The sequence below is a fragment of the Hirundo rustica genome, chromosome 1, assembly GCF_015227805.2.
Source record: "Hirundo rustica isolate bHirRus1 chromosome 1, bHirRus1.pri.v3, whole genome shotgun sequence".
Lineage (NCBI taxonomy): Eukaryota > Metazoa > Chordata > Aves > Passeriformes > Hirundinidae > Hirundo > Hirundo rustica.
The window spans coordinates 117,686,053-117,711,566 of record NC_053450.1 but is presented as its reverse complement, the minus strand read 5'-3'; the positions used below and the strand labels follow the sequence as shown (position 1 = coordinate 117,711,566).

General features: G+C 39.2%; 1 protein-coding gene across 4 annotated transcripts in view; it reads left to right on the top strand.

The window, feature by feature from the left end:
- The window catches only part of UBE2E1 (ubiquitin conjugating enzyme E2 E1), a 44,881-nt gene extending 21,367 nt beyond the window's left edge, over positions 1–23,514 (top strand). For all 4 annotated transcript variants that reach the window (XM_040057573.1, XM_058419827.1, XM_040057584.2 and 1 more), the window contains exons 4-6: positions 14,705–14,837; positions 21,542–21,689; positions 22,602–23,514. In XM_040057573.1, the coding sequence (XP_039913507.1) occupies positions 14,705–14,837; positions 21,542–21,689; positions 22,602–22,699 (379 nt within the window). In that variant the 3' untranslated portion in view covers positions 22,700–23,514. The remainder of the gene's footprint in view (positions 1–14,704; positions 14,838–21,541; positions 21,690–22,601) is intronic.
- The last annotated feature ends 2,000 nt before the right edge of the window (positions 23,515–25,514 follow it).

Below are 25,514 nucleotides of genomic sequence, written 5' to 3'. Positions count from 1 at the left end.
AGATACTTTGAGGTCTTGTACCAGAAGAGCATGGTGGGGGGGCAGATTTTTGGGGCTGGAGGGGGAGTTGTTTGTTTCTTCCAATTAAACATGCTTATAGACTAAAATCTGCTTTAATTCTGACCAATACATTGAGATCTTTGTCCAATCCCTGCTTGCACAAAGAGTGTTTTTTCCCTTCTTCTGAATACACATGTGCACACCTGTCTTCTATCTCTTTGGGACCAGAAATCCTCCTCCTGTACTGACTTCATCCCTTTTCATGCTCCTTTTCCACATCCCTTTCCATATCAGGTCATCTCAGAAATGCCTTTTATGCATCAGGTTGCAAGGGAATGCCTACGGAAATGGCCTACAAAGTGAGCAATAGAATCTAAAGACTTATGAATGATTAATAACTACGCAGAGCAGAAGCCACAGTAGTGATTAAACTTGAGTGTGCTGTAATGAGTGAAATCACTATATTTCTGTAAAGGAAGTGATGATGGTAGCAAGCTCTTTACCAAGGCTTGCCTTTTTAGTAAGTGGCACTTCAGGTTACAGAATTAATTCCACAGAGTGGAAAAATATCAGGAGTGAAGGAAGATGTTAAAAGGCTAGACTATTATAGTTGACATTTAAGCCTGCAAATCTCAGCAGGACTTTAAACTACACAGTTTCTATATGTTGGGGCTAGGGAGGAGAAATAGCTTGATACGCTGAAGATTTATTATAAAAACCCCAAAACCAACAAAAAACAAACACACTCCTCCAAAAGAACCCAAAACCACATAACAGAAAAACCCAACACAAACCCACATCTGTAGATTCAGAGAGAAAAGAAAAAGGTAGTTGAGCAAAGACTAATAGAAATTAGAAATACCTAGGCTTTAGTCAAAACATTCCTGGCCTCCAAATTCTCATACTGGGAGTGTAGGAAAGGTAACTTGACTAAATAATGTGTCTTTAAACAAAAGAACCTGTAGAGGAGTTCAGCTCTCTGCAAAGCTTTGTGCTCTCCTTATAAGGTTCTGCTCTTCTGTAATTATCTATAAACTACTCTCAGTTTAATGACAGAAGCAATGCTTGTTTCTTGTTTTGAAGATGCTAAGCAGCAGCATTGATTGCTAACAAACTTTTAGATTTTACTCCTCCAAAAAAAATACAGTATTTTGTCTTTCCATGGGATGCAGATGCAACAAGGATGCTTTCAAAAGTGTTCTTTACTGACAGTGGGAATTAGGAATGCCATTATTACTGACTGGACTAAGTGTGATGAAGCAACCCCCCTAATCCAAGTGCTTTGCAGTGATCTGGCTTTTGCAGTTGCTGCTGGCTTTGGTGGCAGGTGGGGGCTGTGCTGGATTCCCAAGAGATATCTTTGCCCTGCATTGCATAAGAATTAGTTCTCTTGAACTTGATGGAATTTTTGTCGTTGATTTCAGCTAGCCCAGGCTGATAGAGAAGTACTTTTAGGAAGAGACTTGACAAATGTTTGCTTACATGATAGATCTTTAACAATGAGGATAGATCTTAACTTTGAAGTGGAGAAAGAACCTTACCAGGGGCATTATCACCTATGGTGATAAGTTTTCCCATTTTCAAAAAAAGATCATGTGAACGAGAAAAAGGCTTAATTCAAATACATACAAAGTAATGGCTCATCTATCAGCTTCTGGAATACTGTCCACTCTATCTAAAAGAGTGTGTTGGAGAAGTGGATTGTGGAGGGGAGAGATGGAATTTATTAAAAGACAAACATGAGCACTTTTCATGTGAAGACACAGGGACTGTTTCCTTAAAAAACAAAAAAAAAAAAAAAAACAAAAAAAAAAAAAAAAAAAAAAAAAAAAAAACAAAAAAAAACAGGAGACCAAACCAGCAAACATTTATTGAATCACAAGACATGCGAAGTTAGAAGGGACCCACAAGGATCATCAAGTCCTACTCCTGGCCCTGCGAAGCACTGTCCTCAAGGATCACACCATGTGCCCAACGGTATTGTCTAAGCACTTCTTGAACTCTATCAGACGTGGTGGTGTGACCCCTTCCCTGGGAGTCTTTTCCTTATTTTTTTAATCTCAAGAGAAAATAGAGAGGAAGTTTTTTTCCCCTCTTCTGAGACAAGAACAAAGGCATATGGAATGAGACTAAAAAATAGTGAAATTTAATTTGTTCACTTTTTACAGAACAAAATGGGGCACAGGGGTTCCATGCTGTATTGCATTACCAAAAGCAGGAATTAAGCAAGCCTCAAAAAGTCTCAGGCTTCTATGGAGGGCAAAATTACTGCAGCTTACTCATAATACTGATTTCAGAAGGAAAACAGGGATGCCTGCTATTGAGGCTCAAGCAGTTACCACTGAGGGTGTTGCTGTGGTAGAGGAAAAGAGAAGACTTGGCAGAAACCTTCTGATGCCCATCTCTGACCCATTTGACTCTGGAAGCCAGTGAGATATGAGGTGTTAAGCTAGGTGGGCATCAGCCTGGTGCTTCTGTTTTTCTTTTGATAAGCTAGTAGATAAAATTTGTGCTTGACCTGTGATCAAAATCTTTGCAGTAATACTATCTCTAGTATACTAATGTGTGAACTGAACTTTATTTCAACATTGTTTTATAGGAGGAGAAATGTGTTTAGATAAAAAACCTTTGTAAGTCACGTTGTAAAAATGTTTGTGCTGTATGAAAGACACACTCATATGTGTGTATATATATATATATAACAAAGCCACTATTAAGAGTGACATCTAAAAGTATTTTCTGTTATATTTTTGTCAAGTTAATATGTCTCTCAGAGAATTGAGCCTTAAAGCACAAAACAAGGACTCACTTTGGTGTTTACTCCGGTAGTTAAGGTTGAATCTCCCTGATCAGATTCCAGGTTTGTAGTATCTTAACTCATGGCTTGAAAGTTGCATGACTTTTGTGTATGTTTATATAGAGTGAATTAAAAATATCATATTAGCACTGGTTAGTTTCTAATCTGTTAATGATTCTGTCATTGGGATGATTTTTTTTTTGTGAGTGATGTGTTCTGCTCTTCTGACAAATACAAGCTCAGCAGAAGTTATTTTCAGCTATTTTACCTTAATTGGAAAAAAAGTTGGTTCATCATAACCTGTTACTACATTTTATTAAAAACCCAATATATATATATTAAAAAAAAAGTGTCGCTTTTAATTATAGGAATGTCAGCTGTCGTTAGAAATTGTCCATTCTCACTAATTTGTTAAGAAGGCAGTTTGTGTCTACGCTAAGATTTTATTTACTGGCCTTTCTGAAATGAGGTCTTGACATAGAAACTTTAATGAGGAAATACCTGCTTATTTTTTTATCTTGAAAGTTCAGGTGGGGTTGTCTAGACTGGATGAGAAATTTTCTAACATAGTGTAAATATTATTACACTGTAAACGTATTGCTGTTTGAATATATTTATTTCACTACTATGCCTTTTAGTAAGAAAAAATCAAAGTGAATAGATATGGAGTAACTGGAAACAAATCACTTTTCTCTGTGTTCAGAGAGATTTTTCCCTACCTTCATACCCAGAACCTCTGTGATTTGTAACTAGTGAGAGATTTATTTCTCTTATGTTGTTATGTATATAAAATTGCATCAAGCATGGATGTTAAGGCTGGCAGTTCTCCCAGGGGTTTTGCCGTACCACTGCATGCTATTACGCTGTTTTCATATTTGTGCCTAATTAGAAGCAACATCTTCAGTTTGTGTTCAAAAACTTAATAGTGTAGTATTAGGTGCAAACTGCTCATCTGTCTCTATGTCAGTTTTGCAGTTTTCCTCGGCATTTATGGAAATGGTTACAGCATAACAAAAGCAAGGCTCAGCTCTCAAAACATATGCCTAATCTTGTCGCTGTTGCTTCAAAGTATAACTTGTAACAATGCTGAGGTTAAAAGGTTAGAAAATGTGTGCTGTTCTCTGTCTCTAAGATGCGTGTTTCTGTGAGGTGTGCTCTCCTTCTGCCTCTACCATAGAAAACTTCTTGCTAGAACTACTACCAATTAAAATGTTACCGCCATCCAATGAAGAAATGTGTATTTTAGACTTTTTTTTTTTTTTTTTTTTTTTTTTTTTTTTTTTTTTGGTGAATTTCTTGGATTACACCAGAAGTTTATAAGGAAAATGGCTTACTTTTTTAATGACTAGAAAAGCCTCCATGGCAACATACGTGAAGTATTATTTAACATGAGCGGTTTCAGGTAATTAAAGTGTGAGTTTAGCATGATTTTTTTTTTTTTTAAATGGCACCGAAAAGTTTAAATTTAGTTTAAACTGTCAGTGATCAGCTGAAGAAGCAAGTTTCTAAGCCATGTGGGACCAGGAGTGATGTTGAGGAGGATGCCTGATTTTTTTGTGTTCACTGGCTGTTCCCTGTTCCCTGTCTGCCGTGGTCCTCTGTCAGCAGAACTTTACTGCCACACATGGGAGTTGTCTTTTAGTTTATTAAACTGTTGCCAAGTCATCTCTCTTTGGTGGAAATCAGGGAGGAGAAGACACCAAGTGTTGGCTTGTGTTAATGTAGCATGTTTTTTATAAAAGGTATAAGTGATATAATGACCTGATTTGAAACTATTATTGCCTATTGCTTCATTGTCATTAATATTTTCTTACATTTGGGACATTTGGACATTTCCAAATTAAAGGGTCATGAAATAAAAGTATTGGGAAGTTCAAAATTCATGTGTGAGTTTTTTTGCATTGCACAGGGAAGTTGCTTAGTATCAATTGCCAAATAGGGTTCTGGAGAATAAAAAGGTAATTTGTGAAGGGCTATATGTGTTCTTCAAGCTAAGGCATGCAAGTTGGCCACAAAACTGTATACATTATATAAGAGCACTGTTTAGTCTTCTTGTGACTCCTAATGTGGATTAAATTTTATGTTCCTAATACTTTGAAAACCAAAAAATATACAAAAGTTTGGAAAGTCACTGCAAACGCCTGTTTAGGCTATCCTGATGCATATGAATCTGCTGTAGAAAAATCAAAGTTCTATTTTCTTATTAAATCTCTTAATAGATTTTTGGGGTTTTTTTAAAGGTTTTTCCCTCTAAGCAGCTTTGATATATTTGTATCTCCTGCAGTAAATGTTGGCTAGCTATTGTGACTGGCTCGTGTTATTAATGGGAACAAGTTTCAGGGGTATATAAACAATTTTTAGTGGCTGCTATGTGGTTAGCTGGCAGCTTTGCTGTATTACAGTGTAGGTAATCTTGTTTTACTTAAAGCAAACTCTCATCTTAGATTTCTGTTTCTAGTCTGTGCATGCCAGAGTTTCTACACTCAGAGGCAGTGTTTTCAAATTACTTTACTTTTCTGCCAGGTAATTTTGATAGTTTAGAACTGTGAAAATTGAGAAAGATTTGCTCTGGGTAGTACAGCATAATTGAGAATACTTTGTTGTTGTTTTGAGAAGAGTAACTGAATTCTGAGCTGTTACTTGCTGGTTTGTGTAATTTTGCTGTTGGCAGTGAAATAGGTTCATTCAAATGCAGTGATCTTGATTTATTTAGTGAGTGGCAAGGAAAGGTTTAATGTAGGTAGAGGAGAAAGGGAAGACATCGAGATTAGTCTTTTTTACTTTCTGTCTTTCATGTATCTTTAAGATATGTCCTTCAAGACATATAATATTTTGTTCAGCAACATAATGTTATCGATATCAGCGCTGGTATGCTGATGGGAGGCAATATAAAGATGTGAAGCCAAGATAATGGGATGGCCTGTTTCTGTGGTTAAGTGATGTTGATTCTACCTATCAGGCATCTCTTTGTCGATTGGCTGATGGATTGTTCTAATTTGTAGCATGTTTTTAGTGCAAGTTGGTTGGTAGGTAGGTAGATGATGGGACAGGTAAATCAGTTTAGGTGTATGTAGTACAGGAGCAGGTTTCTTTCCCTTAGGATATGTTCTCTTGAAAACCTAAAAGTTGCATATAAACTAGTGATCTTAAAATACTACTTCATCTCTTCTGAATACAGACTTTAAGCAGAATTCCCGCCATTCAGTGCAAGTGAGGTAGTAGTGTACCTCTAGTCTGGAAATGTATTGACTCCTCTCTTTCAAGTAGCCCTTTTCCTTCCCTTGGAAGTAAGCAAGTTAGCTCAAGGAGGCAGTTGGGTGAAGCCTCAAGTACCTTGTCCTTATATAGTTTGAGGAACCTCCATAGTCTTGTTTGCTTTCAATTTTCAGCATAGCAGAGGCATCTTGCCAAGTGTTACACATTATCTTTCACTTTCTGGGGCAGTTTTTTTCAAGCTGGTTTGTAGCTGCTGTTGCCCTTTCAATTTAACTTATTTAGGGTATACATTTCTTGATCTACAGAATTATAATAAAATCAATAAAGCAAATGGATGATAAAGTCAATAAACAATCCACTATGCTAGCTTGTTGCTGGATAGGTAGGTTTATGAAATAGGTGGGATCCTCTATTATTGTATTTTTTTCCTTAACAGGGCAAGCGACTTGTAAAGTGACAAAAGCCTCTAGATAATATGGGTTCAAATTTATTACAATTTATGTACTGCAGGGCTTCTAAATATTTATGATGTACTGGGGGGTTTTATCTGCTTAGTACGATCACCTTCTATATTCTCACACTGATGAGAACAGGAGGATGGGCATGATAGACAGAAATCCAGCTTCATTCTGGAATGGCAGGTTAATTGTAGTAGATTTCTATTTTCCTTAATGGATAAAGCACAGTATTTAGGAAAGAGCTCTGTTACCAGTCAGTGTAGCACCTCTAGAGCTTACAGAAGGGATGGAGATGTTATTGAACTGTTTAGTTGTCAGAGGGTTTAGTTTCCTTTCCATGTATGAAGAACCTACTATATCCCAGTAAGTGCCAGGAGGAAGTAGATTTGTTTTCTTTTCAGGAGTATGCCACATTTGAGATTAGTGACACAAGAACTTTCATATTTATTAGTAGTATTGATTGTCTTTTGTTTGTCTTTAATTATAGGTCTGTCAATTTGATGCTAGGCAACCAGTTTAGGGTATGCTTGCTTTATGCAACCATTAAAATTACAGAAATAAATAGGTTCACTACTTATATTTCTACACCAATTTCCAAAAAGCTGTTGGAATATGAAGAGGCCCCCCCCCAAATGGTGTAGTTGCAGAAAGAGCGCTTTTGTGAAACTGCCTAGTTTTGCTTACCAAATGTAAATTACACTTCTGTTCTATAAATACATAAATAATTTGGAGATGAGGTCTGATGATGTGTAATAATTTCTGTCCCCGTGTTGGTAGTTTGATAGTCAACAGAAAAATGGCAGGAAGGAAACTGATTTAAAAATAAGACAAGGTTATGTTGGCAGACCACAGATTCTACAATCACATCTTGTTGTTTTTAAATGCATAAAGCAACCATTTAAATGAGACATTGCTAATTGTTAGTTGGGTCAGATTCTATGTTACTCTTTCCCAATCTGTCTTATTGGTTCTTACACAGGGTATTATTTAATAGGACATTTAAGGTAACATTTTAATTTATTTAAAATGGGGCATTTTAATTGTTAAATTTTTGGTCATGGCCTCAAACTAAATCTATGAGGAGAAAAGAAAAATATTTGCATACAATGAAAATAATTTGATTGATTACTTAGTCTGGCATTTTCTGTATTTCTGTAGTATGCATACTAAAATCTCAGACTTACAGGAACAACCTTTCTGCAGTCATGTTTAAAACTGAAAATGTTCCTACATATACGTAGTAGGACAAACGTCCAGTACTTTGCAGTAGAGAAGGCTACAAAGAAGCCACTGGAAAGAAAAACTGAAATCCTGGAGAACTGAGCAGGCTGGATTTATTTTCAGTCTTGGGAGCAATGCTAAATGGATTAATTTCTCTTGAACCTTTTTATAAGGACTTGCTCCTAAGTTGGAGTGATTATTGTTCAGCTAAATAGAGCTGCAGCACACTCCTGAGAATATCGTAAATCTCCTCCTGACCTCCCTGAGGTCAAAACTGTGGTTTTATTTTAAATCTTTGAAACCTGGTTTAAAAATCAAACTCTACAGTGAAATTGTTTAAGAGGATTGGCCTTTTCACCAGGTAGCTTAGTAGTAACTTCAAGTAATATTTTGCGGAGACTGAAATATTTCAGGTGAAAGTCCTAAATTTGCAAGTACACCATGGCATTTCTGTTCCTATTGTAATAGAAAAAGAATGAGATCTTGGCCGTGGTAACTCCTGATTGTTGTGTGACCTTATTGCCAAGTATTTGTTATATAAATTGGAAAAAGTAGTATTTTTTTTTCTTCCCACAAAGAAATCCCCCTGATCAATTTTCCTTGAAGTTCCATAAATCCCTGCATTACACCTTATCAGCTCCATTATCAGAGCTATTTAGTTATTTAGTTCCTTTTTTAACCTAGTAAGAAAGTAATTCACTGCACCGTTTATCCTCGAGTTTAAGCTTTTGTGCCATTGTTCAAACCTTCCTAATTTTGCATTAGGCTGATACTTAAGGGAAAAGCTTTCCCAGATGCTAAACCAGAAATTTTTGCATGAAAATGAAGAGAGGAATGATATTATTTCTAACTCTAGAAATGTGGTGGGATTTGTAAGGCACTTAGGCTTGTGCAATAATATTGTGACTGCATTTTAAACTGAAGACAGAAAACACAATGCTTTCAAATGACTTACAAGAAAAAAAATAATAATATTTACAGCTTTGTACTTGAGAACCATATTCCTGAACATGAACTAGAAGGAGAATTAAGTTCTATTTTCAAAATTTTATGTTTGGATTGCTGTAGCATTATTATGTTCCATCTTTGCTCCCTTGCCTCTCTACCTCCTTTGCTCTCTTCTTATGTTTTAACTAAAGCCAGCTGCAACTTTTTCTCATGCTGTCTTTTCCCTCTATCTCTCATTGAGCCTCCAGGAATTTCACCTGATATCAATCCATCATTTTTAAGTTAACACAGAGGAGCAGCTTGATTGTGTGTAGTGACAGCAAAAATTGCTGCTGATTCACGTAGGCACGTAGTAATTCAGTATGTTATCTTTAATTTGCCATGGTTGCCCAGGAGTTGTTTTCTTGTGTTGTGATTGGTGTGTTTTTTGTTGGGTTTTTTGTTTGTTTGTTTGTTTGTTTTTGTGGTGGTGGTTGATATTCTTTTTGTTGTTGTTTCCTTTATTTTCCTTCAATTTCCATTCATTGACTTAAAAAGTGGGAGGCATCTCACTTTTAAACGACTTGGCCAAAAAATAGCGATTGAATGGATGGCCCCGGGTATCTTTTTAACTGTTTCTGTTTTCGCTATTTGGATTTCTTCCTAATAACCGTATAATGTTTTAATGCTTATTTTATAGTTGAAAAACCTTTGTAATTTGTGTACACAGGTCTTTGGATTGTATTGTAGCAGGCTTGGCATAGTGCGGTCCTGCCTATGAATGGAATGTCTCAGTGCTATAGTAATAAAAATAATAATATTAATAATAGATTTTGGTAGCTAAAGCATGTGCAGAAGGTGACAATTTATTTCTAAAATTAGAACTGTGCATTAGAATGAGGGTTTTGAAGTGACGTTTGAGCCAAAAGATTAGTTGCGTTTTGTTTTGTTGGTTTTCACTCTGTTCTTCAACACTCCCATTTTAAGACAGCTTGCTTGAAGATCTGTAGAGCAAAATGTCTTTGAATGGGGGATTTGGTGTTTGTTTTCAATGGCTAAGATGGATGAGCTGTCCTACTTCTTTGTAAAGGTGGTACCTCCCTCCCCCAGTGATCCGGTATTTCTGGGGTGCTTTTTCGATCTCTCCACCAGATTCAGCTTAACAATATAAGTGGGTGAGTTCAGGGTGGACCCACCCGGTGGGCTACAAGAAAGGAAAGTGTATTTACCCTCAGGTCAGGAGTGGTGGGGGTTAGTCGGGAAAATCAAGGTGCAACAGAACTTTGTATGAGAATGATATGCAGCCTGCCTGACATAAAAAACTTCTAATGTGTTACGGGTTTACATCTTTAGAGATGGGAAAAAAAAAAAAAAAAAAAAAAATGGAGGGGGGCAGGAAAGAAAAGGGAGAAAAGGGATCTTCTAACATTCAGCTATTTCCTATAGCTGTCTAAAAAGTCCATATCTAAGATGTTCCATGTTCAGCCATTAACTGTTTCTTACTAGAAAACAAAGCAGCAGCAGCAGCAGCAAAAAAAAAAAAAAAAAAAAAAAAAAAAAAAAAAAAAAAAAAAAAATTGATGTTGCTGTCAGTTTGTAATGGTGCAGTTTTACTTTGGACATCATTAGATTCTCTGCCATCCTGAAATTCCCATGTGCTGCTAGTATGTTGTTTGCTTTCTGATTTGAGCTGTGTCACTTGGAAAAGGTCATGTCTGCAGTGTTTTTAGAATTTATGTTTATTTTCCCCAAGTGTGCAACTTCAAAACAGCTTAGCTACTAGCACCAGACTCCTCATGTTTAGGACAAAATAGCCTCAAAAGTAGTTCCTAGGAATATGGAGTAGTGGGTGTATGAGTTCATGGGTTTGTTACTTGCAATTTTAAGTGAAATATATTGTAGATTTTCATTAGGTGTTATTTCTTTCATCATGCCATGGAATCGCCCTTCTTCTCATCTCCCTGACAGATAGCAGTCTCTGGCACTTTTAAACTACTCTGCTAAATATGTGCTGCTTTGTTTTATCAGGGTATTAACCTAGTGTTTATAGCATCAACTGTTTTGATTTATCACTGCAGTGATCTGCTATTGTGTATCTTCTGTATCTCAAAGAAGAGAAATTAAACAATTTGCCAGAATTTTCACTAAAGGAAGCACTTGCATTATCGTTTGGTCAGCTCCTAGAAAGGACCAGGTAGTTTCCAAATGAGCTCGCACTTACATAAACAATGGGCTCTTCCTGAGTCATTCTCCTGGAAAGTACCGTCACTGTGTTCCCGGGGATTTTCATACATTAGCTGTATGTGGTGAACACCAAGAAGTCCTGCCTTCCATCCGTGGCATAGGGATATTTTGAGTGATTTGCCCAGGGTGCCAGGGCAGAGGAGGAAGCTGAGTTTGCGTGGGCTAAATATCAGGGTGGTATCATGCATTGCAGATCTGCGATGGAGGTTATGCTGGTTTAATACAAAAAAGTCACAGGCTGTGTGTTCTTGTAGACTGTCCGTCATTTCGGCTTTTTCCACATGTGAAAGGGTGTGCCTGTGTGTGTCCATGATCATTGAATCTCTGAGAGACTTCTGTGCTTACAGTTGTTAAGTAGTGCAAGGTATCTGCAGCTAATTTGCCTAGGCATCGTTCTGCTCCCCAGCCTCTGCTCCAGGCATTTCTAATTTACCTGTTGGATTTTTAAGTTGGGAAAGAATATGGCACCTGCCAGCAAGGAGAGGCAGAGCAAGATCAGGTTTTTCCAAAGTGGCACAGGGCTGATTAGGACTTGACCCGTGCAGGACTTTGAGCTTGGTCTGACTTGTGCTGAGACTTTCTCTCTGCCCTGCATCTACCAGGGGGTAATGCCTTTCATATTCCTGCTTCTAGACTTCGAAAATTAGATATTTTGAACAATACCTTGGCTCTGGGAGGTTTCCCAAGGAGTGTTTCTGTTATAACATCTGTCTGAGGGATAAGCCAGCATCACTGGGGACAATCAGGGTCAGTTCTTACAGCGAGTGTAGTGCATCTTCACTGAGTATGTCGCTGTTTTCTTCGAGAGAGATCTCAGTTGCACTGCAGTGTAACACATGCTCCTTGATAGGGTAATAATGGGCTGGGATCTTTTCAATTCTCTTTCACATGTCATTTTTCACTCTGAATTGCTGGTCTTTTATTCATTTCTTTCTTTGGAAGTGAAGAGGTTGTGGGCTGCTGAGTTAATACAGAAAGTTGTTGCTCACATACTCTCGTCTTGCAGTGGAAACAATTTCTATTTAATTGGTTGAAATTGTCTTCTTAGTGGTCATATGTTGGACAGCTTCAAAGTGTTGTATTAGTAGATCTAGACACTTAATTTGAGCAGTGGTGATGCATATCAGGCAAGGTGACAGCTGTGCCAGTGAGCCCTGTGTCCATGCATCAGTGAATTTCTTTTTTAAGCAGATAATTGCAAGGATTTTAAACAAAGAATGTAATCTTTAGCCTTTGACAGTTTCCATATCTCCACCAAAAGTTAATGCAACTGTTCTTACACTGTGGACAAGTATTGTTACTTATCTGTTATGCACTAGGCCTTCATGAGCTGTTTCATATTATTAATCCGAAGTTAAATCTAAGCAGTATCATACCTGAAGCTGACTTGCATCTTCCTCTTTCAGTCTTTTATAAGAAATCAATGTTAATGTGTTAAAGTTGGAAATGCACAGCTCTTTTACTCTGTTAATTGAATTATGAAAAGCTTAGCACATCATTGTTAAAGCCTACTGATGTCTTACAAAGATGTTGCACTCTTAATATGGCAGTATATTACTTGCATGCAGTGATAGGTCTAATTGGAAACCTAATAGGATACAAGAGATTTCTAAGACTATTAGTAATTATAATGTTTTTTTAAGTCTATGGAATTTTTTTATTGACAGTCCTTTGGGCTGAAGCTGGAAATGTGAAATGTTGAAATATTTCTCATCGGTTCAGAGGGCTGTATTCAGTACTAATCGCACATTGCATTTCTTGAGTGCTGAAGAGCTCTCCGCCGGCAGTTCTGGTGATCTAAATTCCAGCAGTAAATCGGTGCTAACGAAGTTCCAGTACTTGTTCCCGTTCGGTAGCTCCACCTTTAGGGGAGGGAGGGAGGGAGGGATGATTGCCGGCGCAACTTGCAGTAATGACAGCATGTCAGTAGGTTGCTAACAGGTACATAAAGAGGTGATTCCTTGGAGCGGTGGCTAAGGGTGCCCCAGAGAGTCCTTTTCAGTAAGTTTGCACAGTTAAGTTGGTGTCTTTCCTGTCGAAATACAACACTTTTCCAGTCTAATGCACAAGTGGTAGCTGGAGAGTACTGAGTGCCCAAATATATGGACCTGCATAGGACAGACAAGTCATTAGGGTGGAGTGGGATGCCAGGATGGAATGGCTTTTACTTTAATTTAATACTGATCTTGAGCTGTGTGGGGTTTTGTGTTCTGGAGAGAAAAATCTTTCCCTTGTGGCTGTTGCATCATTTGCAGAGAATCTGTCTTTCTTTACTGCTTTCTTACATGCTTTACTTTCTCTAGAAGCACGCTTTTAGTCATAACTTCATGATTGTTGAATTATCTAGCACCAACATATAGTGAAATTTTATTATTAGGTTAATCTGGGGGGAAAAAAAGTTAAGTTTGATTACATAATTAATTCCCTTTCCTGATTCCCCTGCTGTCAACATGATCACCAGTACTGGGAAGAGCAGGGAAAATAAATGTGTCTGATCACTGTTGTTATTTTGACAGTTTATGTTCTTGCAATTGTATTTCTGTTTGTAACATTGTTATTAACACTTAGTGATTAATCTGGTTTCCTGAATGTTAATCAAATGCATATTGTCATGTGTATATTGAATTTATTATATTGCCTTCCCTCTGAAGTAATACTGCTCTGTGTTTATTATAATATGAAAAGAGCCTGTTTTTTACTTTCTGTCTTAGAGGAGCCTTGTTAAAAGAAGGAGGAAAGAAGAGCAAGGCTAGTTTTCATTGTATTAGGAATGTTAAGATCCATCCCCTTCAGAGCAAGGGGAGAAGAGATTTCTGAAGCCATGGTACATCCATGAAGGAAAAAGCTGTGTCAGCACCTCCCGTTGTGCAGAAGGTTTTTCCAGCTCTGGCATCTTACAAATAAAATACTACCAGAGCAGTACAGAAGGGAAGAGGCAAAAAAGGAGTCCTATACCATTAGTGGCTTTCTAGGTTTAGCTGCACTTAGAAATACTTAGTGACATATAGCACACTACCAAGTACAAGTGTCCGAGGATATCAGTAAAACTAATTTTACCAAGCAGACATTTGATCTCTGCAACACCTTTGGTTTTTACTGCTCATAGTGAGCTGCTGGCAGGTTAGGCAGCCTCAAATAAACCCAGATAATTTGAGAAAGTGCTGTCTTAATTTCAATTCCCCCTAAAAAAAGCAGCTCCACAATACAAGCAATGTCAACAAGGTAAGATCATGTAGCCTTATCTTAGAAATCCATCCAGCAAAATGATAAAAGTGTAGAAAATTTTGACATTTCAGAGTGTCATCATTAATTTGGCTTCCTTCAATTATACTATGAGCCTTTGTTTAACAATAATGCAGGGTATATTTTAATTTTAATTTTAAAGAACACACAAGATTAATAAAATTAACATAAATCCTTAATTTGTTTAGTATAGTTTTTAATGTGGTACAGTTTTATTACGACAGGGATGGAAGAGCCATTTCTGAAATACAGCAGGAAATGGTTCTTTGAAACATAGCTCTTGTATTGTATTGATAGTGTAGTATGTTTAGGAGTAGTATTGGGCAATGGTGCTCTTCTAACTGTCAAGAGAAAGGGGATGGAAACCGTACCCCACCTCTAGTTTCTCAGCTTTGCTATACAGTCTAGAACGCTGATAAGTTCAGGTATGATATAAGTGTTTGAAAGTATTCAATCTTCTTTTAATCCCTGTTTCTATTTTAGGTGGTGTCTGAAGAGTAACTCTGAAATATTTCTTCCATATCATACTTGAAGAATGTAAAAAGCCATGTTTGAGCTGTGGTAGTATTTCTAAATTATTTTGCTTTTTATCTCTTAGTGCTGGCCCCAAAGGTGATAACATCTATGAATGGAGATCAACCATTCTAGGACCTCCAGGTTCAGTCTATGAGGGAGGTGTTTTCTTCCTTGACATCACATTTACACCAGAATATCCCTTCAAGCCTCCAAAGGTAAGAGACCTGTAGCTAACATCTTAAGTCATGAGTGCTAAACATGAATAGCATGCAGTGTTAATGGAACACAGCCCATTTGAAATCCACTCTTCTTAAGAACAAACTTAAGCTCATTTTAGACATTACAGGAGTTTCTATTAGCTAATGTTAACAGCTTTTCCAGTCCTCTTGATAAATATTTTAGAGCTTGTTTTCTTTCTTCCTGCTTATGTTTATAAGAAGTCCTAAGCATTTAGTGCAAGCATTGGGACAGGACTGAGAAGTAAATAAACTTGAGAAGAGGAGAAATGCTACAAATACTTCTCAAGCAGCTCGGGTACTATAAGCATAAGTTACATGTGTTTTGGCCACCAAAGTAGTATTTAATTTTTTGGTTTCATTGGACACTTGTGTTGTTCACTTAGTTGTACAGTAACAAACTTTCTTTAGGTGTGTTGTATTTGTGAAGCTCTTACATTCCAGTGTTGTTGTGTTCCAGTGCTTTAAGGCAAATACCAGTGCAAGTGAATGTTATCTGGTGGTTCCAGTATGTGGCCACAGGAAAAGCGTTGGGTTACAAGAGGTGCTTGTGTATACACTTGGTGTTTGTCTTGTATCTGAAAGTATTTATGTGCATGTTTAAACTTTCTGCTTAAAAGTTGTTTCATTGATGAGATAAATGCCAGTGACTGCACCGTCTTTCAGACTTTGGTCTAGTCTGCAGCAGAAAGGACTTCAGGCCATCAGTGCATCTCAATAGAGTAGTGCTAATTGCTTACACAAGAAAAAGTAATACAAGTTTGCCAAAATAAGGAAACTGTTTGCCTGTTCTTGCTTACATAACTTCAGGGTTTCTGGTAGTACCAACAGGTCCTGAAATTCTACCTCTAAGATAGAGCTCCAATTCACAAGCAGTGTGGTCTGCCTGGGGGCATCTCTAGTGCTTTTCTGCTGACATCTGTCCAGCTCTTTTTGGAGATCCTCTGGCAACAGAGATGGTTCTCATGTCAGAATTTAATTCAGTTTAAAGTAATTTGGGTTTGGGTTTTTTTTTGTTTGTGGTTTTTTGTTGTTGTTGTTTTTGTTTTGTTTTTTGTTTTTGTTTTTGTGGGGTTTTGTTTTTGTTTAATTTGATGAATAATTTGTTTTCCAACCAACTGTATGCAATTTATTATGTTGTGAGCCCAGTAAGCATTTAAAGAGGGATCTTTTGCATTTCCATGTGTACTTTGTTACACCTTTGCTTTTGATGCTACAGGTCAGAAGCATTTATCTGCCCAGGCTTGTTCAGACTCATCATAGAATCCTGGAATGGTTTGGTTTGGAAGGGGCTTTAAAGATCATCTTGTTCCAACCTCCTTACTATAGGATGATATGCCTTCCCCTAGACCATGTTGTTCAAAGCTCTATCCAACATGGTCTTGAACATTTCCAGGGATAGAGCATCCACAAATTTTCTTAGCAACCTGTTCCAGTGCCTCACCACTCTCACAATAAGGGATTTCCTCCTAATATCCCATCTAAATTAACCCTTTTTCATTTTAAGGCTGTGACTCCTTGTCCATGCCCTTGTAAAAAGTCCCTCTCCAGCTCTCCTGTGGGCCCCTTTAGGTGTTGGAAGGCTGCTCTAAGGTCTCTCTGGAACCTTCTCTTCTCTGGGCTGAACAAGCCCAACTCTCGACTTCTCTTCATAGGAGAGGTGCTCCAGCCTTTTGATTGTCTTGATGGCCCTCTTCTGGACTCATGCAAGGACCTGGCACATGGCCTCGTTGAACTTCATGAGTTCACAGGCCCAACTCTCTCTGTTCCTCCTAGGCTACCTGTCCTTGCTTCCACTTTCTGTGGAGTTCCTTTGTGTGCTTTAGTTTGTCCCGGAGCTTTTTGTTCATCCATGCAGGCACTTTCCCCTTCTCTGACAGATGCATCCCATCAGCACCGGGCAGGCCCGGTTTACCTAAAGCAAATTCCATGGTCTCAGTAGCCAAACCCCTGGCTGTGGCACCAGTCTCATAATCATTTGTTGGTTTGATAGATTTGACTAGCCCTTCTGAACTCTTTCCCTTTGACCAGGAGGACTGATGAAAAAACTACCCATGCTCCAGAGTCCTTTCCTGTTACTCCCAGGACTGCCTTATTTGGCTTTAGTGTTTTTTTTCTGATATGGTGGGTGTTTCCAATCTCAGAGCAGCAAAGTGATTCTGCAGGAACGCCTCAGTCTTTGGGGAAAAGTCTCTTCCTACAGGTCCTTGCCATGGCAAGCTTCCATTTTTCTGCATTATTGGCCCCCCCTCCCTTCCCTGTGTGTTGGTGGGAGTTTCTGGCTGTTTGATGGCTCAAATGCCCCAGCCAGAGTTGCAGCCTTTGCTCTCAGATGTGTTCCCACCTTGCTTCTTCGAGAGTCATGTAGGATGCCTTGCAAGACCATACTGCAACTTCCAGAGCTACTGAGACAGCCCCTATATGCCAAGCTCCCTGATGCAGAGCCAAATAAACACTTATGTCATTCCAGCTCAGCCCTGCTTTCTGCTTGGTGCTCCTGACTGAGATCCTTTTGCCTTTATTTTTGGATATAAACCTTCACCCAGATGAAAAGAAGGAAGGGATTAAAACACCAAACAGATAGGCACCACTTACTGAGGCCTTAAAAGACAAGTTTAGTGGCAATTCACTGTATTGTAGCAGTTTGATTTAAATGGAGTCTTTTGTCTAACAAAATCCAAGTTGGTTTACAAACCACATGTATTCATGGAAGTTAAATACATGTAGCTTCAGTCTCATTGAGATGGTTATATAGGAGAAAGCATGGTGGTGCTGTAATAGAACACACTTTCTACTTGGCCACTTCAGGTTGAAATGAAGAACCTTTCTTTGAGAACCAAAGCTGCTCCTGTATTAAAATCTACACTAGTGTTAATCAATGGTAATGTGGAAAATATAATTATCAAATCTCTCCTGCTTTATTCCTGCTGTTTTATTAATTTCAGGTTGTCCAACTACTTGCAGTAGTGAGTAAACACTGTCTGTGGATCGTTTTTAAGTGGCAGGCTAATGTAATTACAGTAGCCTTCCTATAAATGCCTTTCAGGTCAAGAAATAAAAAACGAGCTAGTTGAAACAAAACCCAGTGTATATCACTTTGATGATAAGCACTCACAGAACAGTAGAGTAATTTTAAAATAGAGAAGAATGTCATTTTAAAGGCCATCGATCTCTGAAAAGATAAAGCTCTGTAAGGAAAGAAGACTAGTAGCCCTTGAATCTTCCTTGGTAGGCCCTGTAAGACCAGTGGAAGAAAACCACTATGAGTCTCTGGTAACTCCTGTGCAGATGGTTCCTGTGTGGTGGGCTGCCCAGTGGTGGAGTGCCTGTAGTTGAATGCATTTCATAGCCTGAAAATGAAATGTCGTTAAAGGATTTACTTTCTTAAATAAAATGAGGTGAAAATGGTTATCCTGGCAAGCTTCCAAGCCCTTAGGAATATGTGTGAGAGAAGGTGTTGAGGCATAAACACTGACAAATGCTGTGTGGTTGATGAGCATCTTGGAGATGTGTGATGAAGGATATACAGGTGTAGCTTTGAGGACTGGGTCTAGCTCCAGCTTAGGATTTGATTCAGTATGTTGGAGTAAATGTTTTTGGAGAGGATATTGCTGTAGGAGAGCCGAAAGACTATACTAGAAGTGATATTTGGATTCCTCTGAGGATATTAAGAGGGACTGCACTACTGTGCATGAGGTTAGAGAAATGAAAGATCTTAAAATTTGACTTGGAAATGCATTGCATGGTACAAGGAACTTCAGTGGGAGAAATCTGATACAGGGACGGATACTCTCTTTCATGTCCTAAATATGTATAATGGAGTTGTTTTGCATTTAATTGAGCATTCTATACAGCACCTTGAAAATGTTAGTGTTAATGCGTTCTCTGGTTTTTATGTTTTCTTGTTTTGTGTGGTACTTTGGTCTTGCCTGTGTTTCAGATAGCAAATGAGTCAGGCACGTGCTGGGTGTGCCTGGATTTAGGAGAATCCAATAAACAAGTATAATTAGAATTTAAGAGGTTTAGTGTTTGTACTATTACAATGGACATTTTCCCAAGAGTTACATTATAGTTGGGTTAGATTTCATTTACTGAGGTGAAAACAGTAGCTTGTGTTGACCTGGTGTGTGTGCTTTGATCATTTGTATTAATAACCTCTAACCACTTCCTTCCACCCACTCCTATTCTGCTGCTTGTGTAAATTAACCTCTGCTATCACTTCAGGGTAAGGTTGAGATTAGCTTCTTTTATGTCTTTTCAAAAGCTATGCTTAACTCCAGGTAGTTACTGCATTAATGTAATCTCAGGTAGGACATTTCCAAAGGATTGTTCAATTACACTATATTTTTCTGCAATTCCACATGCTGTTCTCTTCACTACCTTCTAAGTAACTCAGTTTCTTTTGATTTTGGTCTGAATGTACTAGGTTTATGTGAGACTTTTTTTCCTCTTTAGGGTGTAATGAGCATTTACTTTAAATATTTTTGTTTGTTTTCAAGTGGGCCTCCAGTTTCTCCCTCTTCCAGTTCAATTTGGTTTCCCTGCACTGCTAACTTTTGTGCCATCAGCAAAAATTGTAAATGGCAAACAGATGGACTACATGTGTCTAACACCATCCTAGTTTTGGGTTGCTGCTAAAGTGAAAACAAATTTAGATTTTTTTCACAGTGCTTGGTAGAGTTCCTCTAACTGGAGAAAACTGTTTTTAGTGTTGTGGATATATCCCTTAAGGATTATATCTTAAGGTGTGTTAAGGAACCAGCCTGTTCTGCAACTATATGGGAGTCTTCTTTCATTTTCACTTTACCCTCCTTCATGAAAAATAATTTTAAAATAAATCTTACTCTCTAAGACAAAACAGCATTCATGCTATGTTATCAGTTATCAGTCAACTGGACTGAGAGGCTGTCTACAGAGTATTTAGCTTTTGTGCTGAGAATCAGGATTAACAACTTTGTGTCTTTACAAATTAGAACTATTGACCTATGTTAATTTGGTCCTTATTGTATCAACTTGGAAATACTCCTTGCTTCCCCTTCTGGAAGCTGTCAAAATTGTTACCTTGCCTACAGTTAGAAACCTTCTTGGTAGGAGACCAAAGGTGTGGGTCAAACTCAGAAATACTGAGCAAGCAGCAGGGCTGGGCTGCTCAGGAACCCAAGGCAGAGCCGTTGCCAGCAACTGCAAATGCCACAAACGTGGTTTGCCCTGAACAGTGTGGGTTGGGGCAGGTACAGCAGAGGCAGATCCGCCCTCTGCTCAGGCTGGTGCACGTGGACTTCCACATGACTGCAGGGAGTAATTGCTGCCTTTCCTCTGAAGATTAGATGACATGGGAAGCAAAGGTCATTTAGGTTTCTTGTCTGCTATACCTCTAAGGCTCCCTAGGCAGAAAGCATCAGGAGTTCTTGGTTTTGGAGTGGCAGCTTTTTGCAGAAAGTGTGGGAGGGTAACACATCTCTGCTCTCTTGCAGTCATTTTGCTATTTCCCCCATAATGTGCAAATGTGCAGGGATTTGGGGTTTCCTTTGTTTGCTTCCTGTTTTAATCCAAAATCCAAGCAGCTCACAAGAAATAAAGCATAAAATCTCCCCAAGCATGCAGTGTGGGTGTCTCCTGTGTGACAAGTAACCGCTTTTGCAAGTCCAAAAATAGCCCATGTGCTCTGTGCATTGGGAGCATTCTTGGAAACACTGCATGGATTCAGTGCCCGGGGACATGCCCGTCACCAGGCTTCTGTAGCTGTGTTACCCCACCCCATGCCTGCTCCCCGAGCTTGTGAGAGTGAGGGTCACAGGCAATTTTTTTTTTTCATCAGAAAGGCAGTAGAAAAAATGAGGACTGACTGGCAAGTTTTATGTGTGGGCTGATCCCATCTTGAGAGAAAGCCACTAGTGTGTTCTTGTCGTACCGCACACTTATTACCAAGTGTGTTTTGCAAATACTCCTGTGACCTATAAAGAGACAATAAAATTTCTAGGTGTGGATAGCTGACAAATTTTGAGGATTTAGGACATGAACCCACCAGCCTTTATTCATGTGCATGATCCTAATCCGTGCAAATTGCATCGAATTTGTTGTCGCTGTTCAGTGAGTCAGGGTGAGGGCTCTCTGCAGGTCCAGTGGTGTTCTGAGAACAGCTGGTGCTTGTGTTTCGATAACTTCTGTGGCAAGCTGCCTAGCTCGGTCATGAAAACAAGTAAATCTAAATAACTTCCCCTACTGCTGAGCCTCTTCAGAAATGATGAAAGCAGTGTTTCCAAGTGCCTTGGCCTGCGTGGAGAATTTTACAAATCCTTGGGAGTCCAGAAAGAGAAAAATGCTGGTGTTAAGGCCCTGGGCCCTTTTGTCACTAGGAACAAAAAGACAAAAATTAATTTAAAAAAAGAAAATAAAAAAGTGGAAAAAAAATTAAACCCACCACAACCTGGGTTTTGCGTTGACCGTGGAAGTTGCCTCCTGCGCTGTTTCTCGATTTTGTTCTAAATCCGGCTCGTTTCTGTTTCCGCCGCGAGAGGGCGGCGGCGGCGCGGGGAGCCCGGCGTGGGTGAGGCCGGGACCCGGCTGGGCCGGCGCCGGGCGCTGCTTCGCTCTCTCGCTCGGAACCGTCCTGTCCTGTCCTGTCCTGTCCGTCCCCGCAGCCTGTGGCACCCGGCACACCCGCTCACACCCCTCTCTTGCAGGTAACGTTCCGGACAAGGATCTACCACTGTAACATTAACAGCCAAGGCGTCATCTGCCTGGACATTTTAAAAGACAACTGGAGTCCAGCGTTAACCATTTCTAAAGTTCTCCTCTCCATCTGCTCCCTCCTCACAGACTGTAACCCCGGTAAGTCCACCTCCCGCCTCGCATTCCTCCCAGCACCTAAATAACGTGGCCCGCCTCGTTCCGTCGGTATGGCCAGCTGAGCTGATGCCTCCGGCGGAGCACATTTCCCTCTCCAGGGCAGTCAGAGAGGGGCTGAAGGGGAGACACACTTTACCAGCCTGCTGCTCACTGCTCCTCAGGCTGACCCGTGGGGAAACAAGCGATCCTCCTGCACGTGAAAACTCCTTCCCCTTCCAAACCCAGTCTTCACTGGTCTGTGGGGCTATCTCTGGTAACTCAGTACCAGAGCTTGAAGAGCCACAAACAGTTCTGAAAACAGGGAGGTTGACCTTTTACTTTCCATCATCCCTTTAAAAGAAGTGATCAGCTATGCCACAAGTGGTCATCACTGCTGCTCTAACCCACCCGCTGTCCACACGAGTTAAGAGGAATATGTCTTCATTTCCAGAGTCATTTTACAGGTTGCATTTTTATATGTCTAAAGAGGAGAGAAAGGCCAGATTTCACAGTGTACTAAATTTGCTGTACTAAACCCCTCCTTGAGATTTTATCTTTCCTAGAAGGTGGCTTTACATTGTTACAAGTACACTCAGCATGAGTATCTCAAGCACCCTTAGAAGGAATAAAATAAACCTGAAATGCATAAATTGGTGAAAACCCTCAGTAATGCAAAATATGATTGTTGTGTCTTAAACGTCTTTTTATTGGCATTTCACTCTATTAAATTACAGATTAGTACATCACCATAAATACACAAAATCAGAGAAGATACAGATCACCAATTCAACATGTTTGGGTTGTTACAGTGTACCTTACCTGTGTGTTTGCCTTGTAAGAAATTCACACTTCAACTTTATTTAAAAGTTTTTATTGGGTAACTTGTCTGAAATAAGCGGTGTGTTTCCTTTTCAGCTGATCCCCTGGTTGGAAGCATTGCCACTCAGTATATGACTAACAGAGCAGAGCATGACAGAATGGCCAGACAATGGACCAAAAGATACGCTACATAAATTGGATTTTCATCAAACTCTTACATTATTTGTCTGTGATGGAAAGAGCTGCTTATGATTTTGAAGGGGTGGGGGGAGGGAGGGTGCTGGTAAAGAGTAGGGTATTTCTATAACAGATTTTATTCAGTCTTTTATTTCCTAAGATTTTGTTGTTGTAACTTAAGGTATCTTGCTACAGTAGACAGCTAGGATTTGGAATAGCATACTTTAAGACTGTAATTAGTTCAGCAATATTAGCTCACATATAGTACCGAGAAGAATGTAAACTTCTTAGACTTCTTTGGTTTTCAGTTTGCTTGCAATATGTAAAAGATTAAAACAGCTTAATTTTGTACAGGTACATAGATTGACATTTATGTAAAAGTCCTTTCAAGACTCTACACACTGTTTTTGCTTTTTTTTGTTTGGGTTTGAGGGATTTATTTTGTTCTGGGTTGAGTTTCTTTTTTTTTTTTTTGTAAAAAGATGTTGGGATTGTTTTTCCCTATGGAGGGCACATTGGTATTTAACAAATCCTTTTTAAAGACTGTCATCTCATGATCTGTGATATGGAGAGGTGGATATATGGCCTCATATATGAAATGAGAAGTAGTTAATGTATTATTTTATAAGCCAATCTATCTTTGTGAAAAGAATAAAGGGTTTAATCGGGACTTACGGTAACCTGTAGTGAAATACCTTAAGCTGTTTAACTGTAAGGTGTGGAATAGGAGTCACTCAGTGGATTGGTTGTATGTTGTGGGCTACTTAAGTCTGCATTTGTTACTGTGCTAATAAAAAGATGTTTAAAAAAAAAACAAAACAGAAGAAGAAAAGATCTGCTTGCTTAGTCCCTTGCTTTGTCATGTTGCTAGAATGGTGTATCTGTACACTTTTGGAGGATTTATGCTGTGGTTAAGGACAAGGGAGATCTGCAGGTGAGTGCACTGACTGCTGCTATTTTAGGAAGACAGTTCTAGACAACCATATGAATGACAGCATAAGACCTTCACAACTGTTCACTAAGCGTTGTGCAGGGACCTGGCCATGAGGAGGTAACTTGCCACAGAGTCCACCACAGTTACATTTTAGCTTCAGTTTTCACAGCGCTGCCTCTGCAGGACTGGCATGTTGTTTGAAAGTACAACCAGGAAAATGTAAGCTCTTTGGAAGGGAAAGAGGCAGGAAGTAAAAGGAAGAAAAGAATGTCTTAATGCTTTTCTGATGGAGTGGTCTATCCACACTTGGAAGAGAAGGAATCGTGTCCTGGTAAGGTAGCAGACAACACCGTAAAGGAGTATCTGTAGATCCTTTAACTATCTGTGAACATCTCCTAGAGACATAGTGTTTACATGGAGGTGTGTAGCAACAGGGCAGTTAGTTGTGGATATGACATCTCTGGCCACTCCCTTAAGGTAAAGGCCGGAAGCACAGATTCATTTTCACATGGCAAGTGCTTCACCTTGCGACATTCTTGTGAGTGCTGGGTGGTCATCTGTGCTCTCGGATTTGGTTTGGTACTTTAAAGTAAATTCTGTACGTATTTCATTGACATGTTTCTCTTCCTGTCTAGGTACCAAGTCAATCTAACTTGATCCAAAGTAATCTGTGAATTAGAGCTGTCCTTTTCTTTGCTGGGTGGCTGTGGTAGTAGCACCTTACCGTCATCGGCTGAACTGCTGTCATTTGAAACAGTACATGTTTTGGTGTATGAGCTCCCTCAGCTGTTTGTCTGTTTGGTATATAACTACATCACACTAGGAGCATCTCTGGTAATCTTTCCCTCTCCTCTACTGAGTAAAGAGTAAATGGCTTAATCTTAGTAGGTTTTTGCCAGCTTCTTGCTTTGTGCCCACCGGAACATGTCAAATTACTGTTGGAACTGATGGGGCGACTGATTTATACAGTGTTTATTATTCAGCAGGATAGAGGCTTTAGAGGAACAGAGAAAGATGGTTTCATTTACTGATTCGTTTTTCTTCTTTATAATAATTTTTCTCCATTGTCTTATGAAGGGACTCTAGTTTTGCAGAAGGTAAGTGAGCCCAGTGACCTAGAACACGGTTTGAGTCAGTGGAACAGTAAGAACAAAATACATGATCTGCCCATTAGCTACTACATTATACTCTGTACTTTGCTTACTAACCCTATGTAAAACTACTACAGCAAGTTTCATTTTTACTCAGTACCAGCCACTGTGTGCATATCATTTGCAGATGGGACACTAGATTTTCCAGCACTTGTCAGTAAAACACTAATACTTAGAAAAAACATCAGAATAAGTTCATGAAAGAAATCAGTGGGTGATGATTTTTTTTTTATCTGAATGCCTCGAATGATCTGAACTCTAAATTTAGCCAAGTCAAAGAAAATGTGTTTGCCTTTATGTGGCCTATTTGGAAAAATGGCCTTAGTCATTTAGAAGATACGTTTCTCTTGCCTGTCTTGAAACATTGTCAAGTCCTGGGAGTCCAGTGGACTGAGTGAGCAAGCTACACTGGCACTGCACAGCTCTGGCAGCCTACAGGTGACATCAGCCTTGGCAGAGGAATTGGCACTCAGTCTGCAGCATGCAGAGATGGACAGGAACCAGTCATCCCCATTCTTTCCATCTCCAGGCCTTTTAAGTTCATTCTGACTTGTCAACCTGCACTCCCTTGACTCTAGGGTCAGCTTTAGTGATGTGGTGTTAGTAGACATCTTCACTTACTTTGATTGATTCAAGTCCCTTCCAGAAGAAGGTTCTGCAGAGCTGAAGAAGAGGAACATGACCCGTTCCTTGGCAAGAGGTAGCAGCGGGGTGAGCCACTGCTGCTCTGAAGTCACCTCCACTTCC